This window comes from Anopheles funestus, chromosome 3RL, assembly GCF_943734845.2.
Source record: "Anopheles funestus chromosome 3RL, idAnoFuneDA-416_04, whole genome shotgun sequence".
Classification (NCBI taxonomy): Eukaryota; Metazoa; Arthropoda; class Insecta; order Diptera; family Culicidae; genus Anopheles; species Anopheles funestus.
In genome coordinates this window covers 60,700,334-60,712,377 of record NC_064599.1, presented here as the reverse complement: position 1 = coordinate 60,712,377, position 12,044 = coordinate 60,700,334, and the positions used below count along the sequence as shown (strand labels likewise).

General features: G+C 40.9%; 1 protein-coding gene across 10 annotated transcripts in view; it reads right to left on the bottom strand.

The window, feature by feature from the left end:
- LOC125770035 (atypical protein kinase C) overlaps positions 1-12,044 on the bottom strand; it is a 104,841-nt gene that overhangs the window by 7,096 nt on the left and 85,701 nt on the right. For all 10 annotated transcript variants that reach the window (XR_007419127.1, XR_007419126.1, XR_007419128.1 and 7 more), the window contains 7 exons: positions 5,352-5,437; positions 4,537-4,695; positions 3,758-3,942; positions 3,461-3,667; positions 3,067-3,377; positions 2,873-2,973; positions 2,592-2,786 (listed from right to left, as the gene is read on the bottom strand). Coding sequence is in view for 7 of the 10 variants with exons in the window: in XM_049439213.1 (XP_049295170.1) it covers positions 2,592-2,786; positions 2,873-2,973; positions 3,067-3,377; positions 3,461-3,667; positions 3,758-3,942; positions 4,537-4,695; positions 5,352-5,437 (1,244 nt within the window). In the remaining 3 variants the exon portion in view is untranslated. The remainder of the gene's footprint in view (positions 1-2,591; positions 2,787-2,872; positions 2,974-3,066; positions 3,378-3,460; positions 3,668-3,757; positions 3,943-4,536; positions 4,696-5,351; positions 5,438-12,044) is intronic.

The following is a 12,044-nucleotide window of genomic DNA, read 5'->3' as shown; positions in this document are numbered from 1 at the left end:
ATTTTAATCCCTCATAAAAAAAATTAACGATTTTGTGCGATGAAACAAAATTTTTAAAATTCCGTCTCGAGGGAATAATTATTATTTTCTATGTCTTAAACAATTTATCTGGTTAAATCCGGCAAGCATACTATATTTTACTGTGATTAGATACTGTGAAAGCACAGCTAATTGTGTATTATGTTGGGTAAAATGTGTTTTTATAAAGTTGTACGTGTGAAGTTGTCTAATGTTATGGCTCAGTAAATGATTTCTAATGGAATGACTATGACAGGGAGCGGTCTAATTTTTCAAAATTATATTAATACAAAATGATAATAACAAGCAAAATAGGAAACAGCGTAAAATTATCATAAGAAGCTTAACTAAAACGCATAAACTCTGTACAGAATCACCATTTTAAAAATTCTACTTCCCATCATAACAAAGTTTGTTACGGGGAATATTCGTCCCAAAACAATATCCTACAACATACGATAAGTTTTGGCTTCCCGTGAACTGATTTTGTGCTTCTGTTTTCATATCACCCGATCCAATTAAATACTCCTCCACAAAACCACCCTAAAGCAGTGTGGGTTGTGGTTTTTTTTTTTGTTGGTTTGGTGACGACGATAAGCTAGTTATGTCCTAGTCCTGCCGGCTAGGAAGCTCGATACACTTGAAGAATACGAGAGGGTAGAAAAAAACGCACCAACCAACATAAATAGCCTGCCATAATCCAATTATATCTGCGCTCCTTTTCGACATTTGCGGTTAGCTTATGCGCTCTAGCCAGCAAAGAGTACGCTTACTGTATTCCTTTTAACCGGCGTGCAAAAATCCTGCACACAAACCACAAGCAAAAAAAAACGATTCGGTGCCAAAATGGGCAAACTGTGGGCGACAGCGCCACAGATTTCTCGGTACGCGAGAAAATAACAAAATTAATATCGTACGCGCGCACCATAAGCTATTGCCGCCGCTGCTGCTGTTGCTAATGTTGTTTGGTGCGTATCAAAATACCACCTCCATTAACGACACAACAATCAAACTAATGGGCAACCACTTTGGTGGATGTTCGGCACCAAAACAAAAAGTGGTACTCGCTACAAGAATTTGTAGCAGTGCTTTTTATCCCTTGCAAACTGTTAGCAGATGGTTTTTTGGTTAATCTTTTCTTTTATACAGCCAAACACGGTGCTAGTTGAAGGTGTTTTAAGCTTCAACTAGAATTTAAAAGCAACTGTTTCCATTCGGATTTATCAACCCTTATCATTTCAGCATGTTAACCAAAACATTTTGGCATTTAACATTAATAGCTGCGCTTAAACCTTAATCACTTGTTTCGTTAAAAAAATGGGACCAGATTTAAATATTTTACTCCAACGGAAAAAAGGAACAATTTTTTCCTTTTTTTGCAATTAAATTTGTACAAGATATTAATCCGGGTACATATAACTTCCCTGGTCAAGATACTTAATGCATTCAATACCACCATTGGTTGGTAGCCTGCTTTTAGATAACGTTAAACAAATGTCGAATGGATGCTGCTGGTAGCCACAACACACACGATCCCAACGTAAATGTTCATCCTTATAATTTTTTTCTCTTCTCTTACCACTTTTGCTCACTGGCCACAAATAGGTAACAAATGCCCTGTCAAAACCCACCGCATCCATGCATCATATGGACGGATGTTCAATTAAAAATGAATGCATAACCCGTAAGTCAACAACAATACAGGGATGATACACGGATGAGGTTATATTTAATATCACAACCACAAATCCCTTTACATCACACAACCGCATGGGCATCACATGGGCAAGCGCTTGGACGAAGGATTAAAATTGGCCAGATTTTTTCCTCCGCTTTACACTGACTTCAACGCTCAACTGTTTCGGTCACCATTTGGCCAACCTATATCTGTATCATCGGTGCTACCGATGGGTTAAAATTATTTTGAATTCTCGTCGATGAAAAATAAATTTACACACTTGCATTCATGTTGCACGTTTACGTTTTTTTTTCGTTTTGTTGCATTTTGTCACCCAACGACAGATATCAAATAAGGAAAGGCCGGAAATTGACTACTTAATGATTGAAAACGGTGTGAATATTAATGAGCGCGAGGTAGTGAATGGTAAATTGATGAAAATCATTCCTTTCTGCTTACATTTCACTGGCAGTTGAAATCAATAAAACACAATAGTAATAAAACAAAATGAAATCTGATGAAAATAAATTAAAAAAAAGCTTTCTACGAACGAATTAACGTACACTTGTGAATAAAGGGATTCAATAAATTCACTACCAGCACGGACAAGGAGTTGGAACGGAACGGACAAAGAATAATCATGAATGGCAAACGGGCACATGAAATATGATGATGTCCACAGGGAATGTTACTATCTGTTGTCAATCCAATTGTTGGGAAGTTTCTGTTTGAGTTTCTGATTTTTTAAAAAGTTTCTTCGATTGCGTACAGTGCGCGTACGGAATGTACGGAAGATTCAAAAATGAATAAGAAACTATGCTGTTAAACTGTCAGTGCCGGTATACAACAGGATGGAGCGAATGTATCCTTTGCTGCCCCCATTCCCCATACATACCATCTCCCAGTCAATGCTCTTGAAGAACGAATGATTCATTATGTCCAAGAACGCGGAGTCACGATTGCAACCCAAACGATCGGCCGGGTTTTTGTTCAGGAATCCTTTCAGCACGGAGGCAGCCTTCACGCTTAGCGAACGCGGTATACGAATCGTCTTCTCCAGAATCACCTGGAACAAGTAGTCTTCGGTGTTCTGTCACGCGATGTAGGAGAGAAAAGGTAAACAATAAGCTAAGAATTTATAGTCCTATATTGGACAGTTCTTTCAGGACACCGTACCTGATCCGGATTCTCGGAAGCACCAGCAATGTCAAACGGACTACGTCCTGCCAACATTTCGTACAATAACACTCCCAGTGCCCACCAATCGACGGAGAAACCTGCAGAACAGAGGAGAGTTGCGATATTATTACTTATTGTCTATCTTGAGAGCCATTCCAGTCCTTCTCCTTCCATCAAACATCACTCCATACCGTAGTCCTCTCCACGTAAGATTTCTGGCGCAATGTAGTTGGGTGTACCGCAGAACGTGGATGTAGTGTCACCGGGTCTTATACCCTCCTTGCACATGCCATAATCGGTCAGCTTGATGTGACCCTCGTGGTCAAGCAACACATTGTCCAGCTTTAGATCGCGATAGATGATACCCTTCTCGTGCAGGAAGTTTAGCGCAAGACTAATTTCGGCCGCATAGAACCGTGCATGTTCCTCCGGTAGGCGGCGCTGTCGCTGCATGTGAAACATCAGATCTCCACCACGCACAAACTCAATCACGAAGAACAGCCTGGAAGTAATGGGGAGGTAAATACACCGACATTAGAACATTTGCACACGACCGGACCCGGTGGGCATTTTGCTTTTGCTTACCGCGATGGCGTCTGGAAGCACGAATGTAAACCAACCAGAAATGGATGGTTCGAAGCCGTCTCGAAGACATGTTTTTCCGTCTGCACCCAGTCGATATCTTCGTCGTCGGTAACGAGCGCCTTCTTGATTACCTTCATCGCGTAGATGCGACGGGTTTTCTTCAACTCCACCATCAACACCTTTGCGTAGCTGCCGCGACCAATGACTCTGCGAAACGGGAAGTTATAAAATAAAGCAATCAAATCCCATCCACAGGCGAGCGCCATCAAGCACACTACACATTCCCGGTACACTTACCGGATCAATTCGAAATCATTCAACGAGTATTGCCGCTGGGTGACTGGTTCCAGCGGTTCCTCGACGTTGTCGTTCACCTCGACCGGTACCTGATCGCATCCATCACTCGAATGCAGCTCGGACGGATAATCCAACGAGGCCTGCATGACGACACCGGTACTGGATTCATCGTTTGGATCATGGTGCTAGCGTACGAGAGCAAAGAAAAAAAAAGGAAGAAACACATACCTTTTAATAGCATTCCAGTAACATCCAGCACTTCTCTCGGACTTCTCTCTCTTTTGATTGGTAAAATTTTATCGCACAAATATATCATCTATACCACTGTAGCCAGAGACGCAGTGAGTGCGGGAAATGGTAAGGACGATGAATTTAATTTAATTTTCAACCCACCACAAACGTGTTACTATGCACCTTGAGAGCATTTTTGTGCCGTCCGAAGCAATTCGGTGTGTTCTGTTCCTACATGTCCTTTTTCCCTACCACGGATAATTGTGCCAGAAATACTCCAAAAAGAGATCGTAAAAGTAAGAAAATCATGTAAAAAGTAAATCCTTAACTGTCCTGATGCTACAACCAAAAAAAAACTTTAATAGTTTTAGCTCACCGTTGTAGAAGTGTATCAGTAAGATTAACAAAAAAACAGGTAGAATCGTATATTGTCCATATCATGCTGGCGTATCATATATGTGTATCACCTACATGCTCGTGTGCTCGGGTGCTTTTTACTGCTTACAACGTACTTTACGTATGTTCCCTTTTTCACCAAGTATACTTACATCTCGCTCCTTGTAGACTGGTTCGACATGCTCGTTGCTGCACGGTTTATTGCCAAGCTTGTGGCACTTTTTGTGCACCAGCAGCTTGCACTGAATGCACTTGAATCCCTGCCGACCCAGACCCCAGATACGGTCATGGCAAAAGGCGCAGAAGGCTTTCTGTGAAAGAACGAGAAGAAACAAAAAATCATGTAAAACGGCACAGCAGCAAAATGATTTTAGTGTGTAACTAAAAAAAAAAATAACCCCCGGTTAAGGTAGAAATGACGCTCGTTGCTTTGCACACGAGGATAAAAATTAAATTTGACGGCTTTAAATTAACGGACTAATGAGGTTTTACCTCCCAGGTCACGCGCGTGTGGTGTGGGATACCGCCTGCTACCGTTGGCGTTGTCGAAGCAATGAGAACAAAATCAAGTCTGTAGTAGTAGTAGTAGTAGTAGACAGTTTATATAAAATCAAGTCTGTGGAAAATGCTTTTTCTTGCACATTTTGTTGCTCGTTAAATTTCATCTACGGCACCGTTATCGGCACGCGTGCACACACTCACAGGTGCATGCTACTCCTATCGGTGGTGAACATTAACCGTGCAAGGTCTAATGAAGAAAATTCAATAGTCTGAAAAGGAACAGGTACTTGGCTGCTGCTTGCTGTTCTGGGCCCGAGCCGGTCATACCGATATACCGTGCATCGGAACAGCGATGCTAGAGTCAACCGTACACTATCTGGCGGTAGGATTAAGTTACCACCGTAACAGCTTTTCCGAAGCAGGATCGATGGGAAACTGAAGACATTGTTAGCGGTGGTATACTTACTCGATTGAATCGCTTCGCTTGGAAGATGTGTCCATTTATCCGGTACAGCTTACGCCATCTTCTTGCTCCTCTTCGGTAGATGCTACCTGTAAGAAATTAAACCCAAAATGAATGAATTAGTAAAAACTTTTTTATACAAAACACTTACATACATCAAATATCTTTCAATCTCCTTGCCGTAATTCATATAACAAAGTGAGATATTTAATCTACATAATAAATAGATTGTTTTCGAACATTATTTATCCACGATCAGCAATTCAGGTTTCGAGTTCTTTAGCAAATAAGCTTCAAAAAAGAGTTAAACCCTGAAGATATCGAAGTCTCATGCGTTACTACAATGTTGGGAGCCACTGAAACTAAAGTTCCACTAAAGTTCAGCTCACAGATTGGGAAGTTATACTACAAAGAGTTGATGTTACTGCTAACTGTCCGTAACTCAACGTATTTTAGTTAACCGATAGCATGCTAACTTCACGAAAAAGTAGAGTTTTAATAACAACAACATTCAGTCTCAACAAAAGAGAATTCCAAAGTTTACTGATACCAAAAAAGAGGCTTCAAATTTCAACTTTCAACCAAGGTTCAGAAATAGACGCACCTGGACACCGTACAACACGGATTGTTACAAAATTGTTGCACGGAAAAACAGACTGGCTGGCTCTCTCTCGGTCTATACCGATGTGTACCGATCTGCTCCTGAACTCCACGTCGAGACGATGCAGCAGATGCTAATATTTGTCTTCTGAGATGGTTTTTAACAAAATTATGTACACAAGACATACAACAAGCTAATGAAATAAGATTCGGGCACGCCACCGTGTATGTTCTGTGTTGCCAAAACCGACGCGCCGTTACTCAGCAATCGCTAGCACTGACGGTTAATAGCAGCAACAGGCTGGTCTTGGTGCGTGCTTGAAAGGATGCTGGACTGTTGTTGTCCGCAATAAAGTGAATTGAAATGAAAGAGCCTCTTCAAACTTCCTTTATTTGCTGAAGATCTCTGTAAAAGTCATTCTGTTGCATGGTGGAATTGGGTCTTAAAAAGGTTCATATTAAAGAGGTAGCACACATTGAAACCAAGAAGTCATAAGATATTGCATTGAGTCACATTTCAACAATAAGGAATTTTGCATTACAAAATAATAAAAATATAGCTCTTCTTCAACATTTGATTTGCTTTAGAGAACATATTTCTTCAAAATGTGTAAGAATTAAAAGCGTTCCTTACCATCCTCTTAGCGCTCATCTCATCTTAGCTTCGTTTACAGCATTTACAAGAGAAGTTATCTTCAACTTCATACACACAGCATCATCCGTTCATTCACTTACATCTGGAAAATCCAATAAACGCAAACTAGTCGGTCGGAATTCGCTTGACTGTGGAAAAAACGCTCTGGTCACCTTTATTCCCGGCGCTCCGAGCTTAGTCCGGGGCACTATCAACACCAACAAGCCATTTAGCACGATGAGCATAAAGGTAGCACGACGATGTACAGGGAGCAGACAAAAAGAAAAATACACACAAAACTACAACATGAACATGGAGCCTTCCGGCGGAATGTACACCCGGGGGGCTTAATGGGCATCTCTCTCCGGCTGCTTCACTATCGCCGCATGGACGGATAGTGCCATGCCAAGCTCACCAAGCAACATCCCACCAGGGTAAGGATAATTGGATTAAGTCAATTAAGCTGTTAACTGCCTAGAGACGCGCATACACACAGAGTAGTGTGCCGTTGCGAATGGACGGGAAAGCTTCGAACAGTGCCAGTCCTTCCGCGCGGAAGGACGGGATGACGGGCCCATGATCAAGGAATATTTTTTCTACGATTGAAAACGAGTCCCCCAATAGAACAGGGGGATGATGTGTAAGTGACTAAGAGGAATAGTGAAAGATAAATTAAATGATTGATGATTTCATGCCTTTCGTAGAGCTGACGTTGGTTGAAGAGAATTTACATTTAAATTGCTTCAAACATTTCCATTGGTTAAAAATCGACAAGATTAAAACATGTTTAAACAATTAGTAATTAACTGAAAATCATTACTATGTAAAAATGTCTTATAGTAATAAGTTAAAAAAAAACCTTGAAACCATCATGTAAACAACAAAAAATATCAGTTTCGATAAAAGGATGCAATTTATGCTATTAATTACACATGTCCAAAAGGACCCATTTCCTTCCCTGCTGGTGTTATAAAAAGCTCTATGCACTCTATGTAATTTAGAGACCAAAGTTACCTAAAAAAAGCAACCCCTCAAACGCTAAACCTCGTTTCGGCACACTCACATATTCCCAAAAAGGGTTGGTGGTATTAATTTTCCAAATTTTGCTCACGGACGCGCTTTCGGTCTGTAACGTTTCTGGTGTACTCGTATCCGAACCAAACACATTTCGTTATCCACGATCAAAAAGTACATTCCGGGTAGTGATATTTAACATTTTACATTCCTTCTCCCCATTTTACTCCTTTCCGTTTCATCTTCCGGGGGATGCGTTTTATCTCCCCCTTTGCTTGGTGTTGGTGCCGGTGCACGGAACACTTTCGGCCGTACGTAACACATCAGATAGGAATGCCAATGGGTCTGGTGGGGTTGGCTAAAGGCAAAAATTAATATTCCATTACTGTTATCCATTCGTTACCCCTTCCACTGCTTCCCAGTTTCATTGTTTTCTCTTGTTTGAATGGTATTAAAAGTGCTTGAAACATGGTATGGGAATGGCGATATTATATCGAAGTTTAAACAGGAGAACACACCCTGGTAAAATGCAATTAGGAGAACATTTGCGGAATATAAATGCATTCTCAAATTATTAAAGATATTAAATATATTCCATGAAAGCATTCGATGAAATCCCATCAATAAGTTAGGGCTAAAGTAATAAATACAAAATTATTAATCTAATAAAACTTTTCTGCTTGCATATTGCTCCTCATTACAAGTTTTTGGACCAAGCTTTTGCATTCATGCTTCATTCCACCATCGGATTAAACTCTCATTCCTGTTTCATAAAAGGATTAAAGTACGAAGGCTAAACTCCCATCCCGTGACTACCGACAAAGCAGTTTTGCACACATAAAAATCCACAATTTATCGCAAATAAGTCAGCATCCCTGGAAACTGCACACAACACAACCATGAAAAAAGCTCTTACGTCTAAAACACAGTTTAATAATTGCTTGTACACATAGTGCTACCTCTGTTTGATGGGGGCTGCATTATGGATCACATCTCATCATAAAACTGCACCATCTCACCCTGGGGACAGCAAACTTCCGTTCAGTAAGCACCATTCAAAATGAGATTTACGCATTTTAGTCCCACACGAATGTAAGTTTTTGCGCAATAATGGTAAATAGACGGAGGCAACCGAACTATAACAAAACCCTTCACAATTCGTTACTTTTTTTCTTTCTACTACTGATCATCCTTGTTTCCAATGACTCGAAAAGAGACACACAACCCCACAAAAAAGGAACGACAACCCATTTAATCGTCCACGTGCTTATAAACTCGTTTAAGGCTTCGGTTTCGCTTTATTTCGGCCTAAACTTTCCCGGGATCCGACGAAACTGTTTTAGTTTCCAAAACTGATAACAAGATTTAGCGACCTTTTTCCCAACCACACCACATTCCCAAAAATATGCGAGAATGAACATCAACGATATTATTCAGTGTAGAAAAGGGTTTCGTCGCACCAGGGGCCAACTTTTGCACAGCAGTTGGTGTACGCTGGGGCTCTGTGTTAAGTACATTATGCATTAAAAATTCAAAACCCTAGCTGGGGGAGGAACGTTTGCAACTTGCCTGCTACGTACCTGGAGCTTTGTGGCGGGTTTGCCCGACTAAAGTCTAAAGTTTCTTTCCGTTTGATGGCAGATACTAAATTCATAATCCCCGTTTTCCTGCGGGATGCGGATTAAATGTGCGCCATCGGCTGCCGGTCTTCAAATAAAAGCGGGCAGACGACTTCTTAAGCAGGGGTAGGCCACAAAAACACATCGTCACAGGTCCTGTTCACGGTGTAACAGTTCGTCACAAATCCACATTATAGCTTACTTTTGAAAATGTTCAACCACCATAGCATATGGTTCATCGCCATCAGCAAGCCAAGTCGATGAGCTTCAAACTAGACGAGCGAGACGGGTTAAACGGGATTTCCTGCAGAAGCTTTCTGAGGTATTCGGGAAGGGAGCAAGATAGGAAAGGGTTCGTGGACATCGTCGGCAATGGGACAAATTTGGAAAGCTTTGCCGTAACTTCAGTAGCTGAGCGAGACGCCATCTGGCGGTCCGTCGTCGGTAATTCATCTCTTTAATGGATTCCTCCGTGAATGCCACAATCAAAACGTTACACACAGAAGGCACACTTTTTGCTCATTCTTTGGCGCGTGGTTTCAACACCCCAGATCCACCCATCCACCTTAGCGAAAGTATTATGTGCATAAATTATATGTGCTCACTTTTCCATCGTTCACTGACAATCGTCCCACGGAGTTTGCGTTGATTTGAGGTTTCCATCTGCCGGTGGGATTACAATTAACCGGCGGGTCCACGGAATGTGGGAATGTGCCAAAGTAGGGAAAAAAGAAAAAATAATTTATCATCATATCTGCAAACTAAACCAACTTTTACTACCCTTCGTTTATGAGCTAGCAGCAAGCAGACACAGTGCGCTTTGTCGGGAGATCTCTCAGAATCAAGCTCACTTCGGAATAAACTCGCAACCTTGTCGACGCTTACCACAAAAAAAGCTCTTTAATACACATGAATACACACTACTGACGTGTGGAAAAGGACGCATATGCTTCAAGATTTCATACACGAATGAATGAATTTTATGAACCGAATTTCTGAATATGATGTAATGTACAACTTTAATATCACAAACAAATATTTAATAAACAAACAATCTTTTAGATAACGAATAACGTATCTGATGTTGAAATGTTGATTACATCCGTAGGAATAAATACTTCGTACGTCAAACTCATGCTGAAACATTCGGTAGGAACTTTGATGTGAAAAGTTGACACAAAGATGAACTTCCAACAACAAGATATTGGAAGAAAAGCAGGTGAACGTTGAGGGCATACGTACATGTTGTCTGACAGTATTCTTGTAGGTGTTTTGGGTTTGAAGAAAAGTTTCTTGTCCCCACTAACGCTGGTGGAATAATCTTTCTGTAAAAATTACTTCAAGCATGTTAAATTCCAACTTTCGTTGCTGAGAATTAATGCTTAAGCTTCCCTAAAGGGATGCTGAACAATGCCCAGCGAAAATAATCTACATATCTTGCGTAAGAAATTCGAAAGTATTTATGCACTTGCAACGAACATCTGAACATGAGCTGCAAAAACTGGAATGGAAGTAACATCCACAAGAACCTCCTGTCAGCATTAATGGACAGTAATGAACTTTTGGGCAGCAAAGCATGGAGAGATATAAGATTCTTGAAATCTGGAAACCAAGAACCAAGAAAATCATCAGTTTTGTATTTACCTGGAAGCTTTCAATGCTCAGCTTTACATCACTGCGCAGGATATTTAATTATCACAGAGTTTTGTATTTATTGAACTGGAAGAACTTCATTAATCGGTACGTAAAAGTTCCCAGAATGATGCCTATGCCTCGGAATGATGAACTTCTCGAATGAATAGTGTTTGATGAGCTTCCACAAAGAACCTACGCATAAGCAAACGAATTGTATGTACATAACACAACCTACATTCAAACATTGATCAATACCTGCTGCAGAAGCAGATTACTGGTGCTTCACCTGTTGGAAGTTGAGATTGGGTATTTTGTTTCGCAAAAAAAAAAATAGTTCACAACCTTACGTCTGTACCACAGATGTGTTGTAGCCAGACAGAAAGAAAAGGTTTTATCAAATATAGTACCGAATAAAAACACGACACTCTGCATTCTGGTCTAATCGAACTGCTGCTCCAGAACCATCCTTAAATCAAATTTTCCAAAAACAATCGTCTTTCAACACAGACCAGTTGCTTTACACTCCAGACTAGGAAAAGTCCTGGGAACAGTACGGAAAGGATTGACGTGTTTGGCAAAGCGGAGTTTACCATCCTGGGAGGAACAAATCAAACATCAGCAAGAACCATCTACGCGCAATAGTCTTCAGGTTCATGGCCCGGCACTTGTTCAAATCGCGATTGCTCAAATTTACATAGAACAATCAATCGGAACAGATGCAACAGCCCGCTGCTACAATACCGATGTCGATCTCACCAGGACGACTTTAGCCGATCCATCATCTGTGCTCGTCCGTGAAACCCCGAACGGTGGTCTCCTATTTTTGGGAGATAGCTTTTTTATTTCCACCACGAACGAGATGGTACAGATTTGCGGAAGCTTGTTGTGTTTGTCTTTGGCAGTGAACCGTTGGTGGTCCAATTTGCTGGAAATACGCGATTGCCAGGTTAGCATGTTGGACGAGGTAGGGAAGATCGTAAAAGATTCCGGATGTTTGTGTTGGCTGATTAATTTGCTCTTCGGAAAGTGCAAACCAGATTTGTTCAATTGATTTTTATTCTGTCTACTAGCAACAAGTAAAAAAAAGGTTCCCATTCAAAAGTATGGAAACAAACCAACGCGAACTTGCCACCTTTTACAGTTCAGCTAGAATATCCATGAAGGTCGAGCGATAACTGACATTAACACTCTATT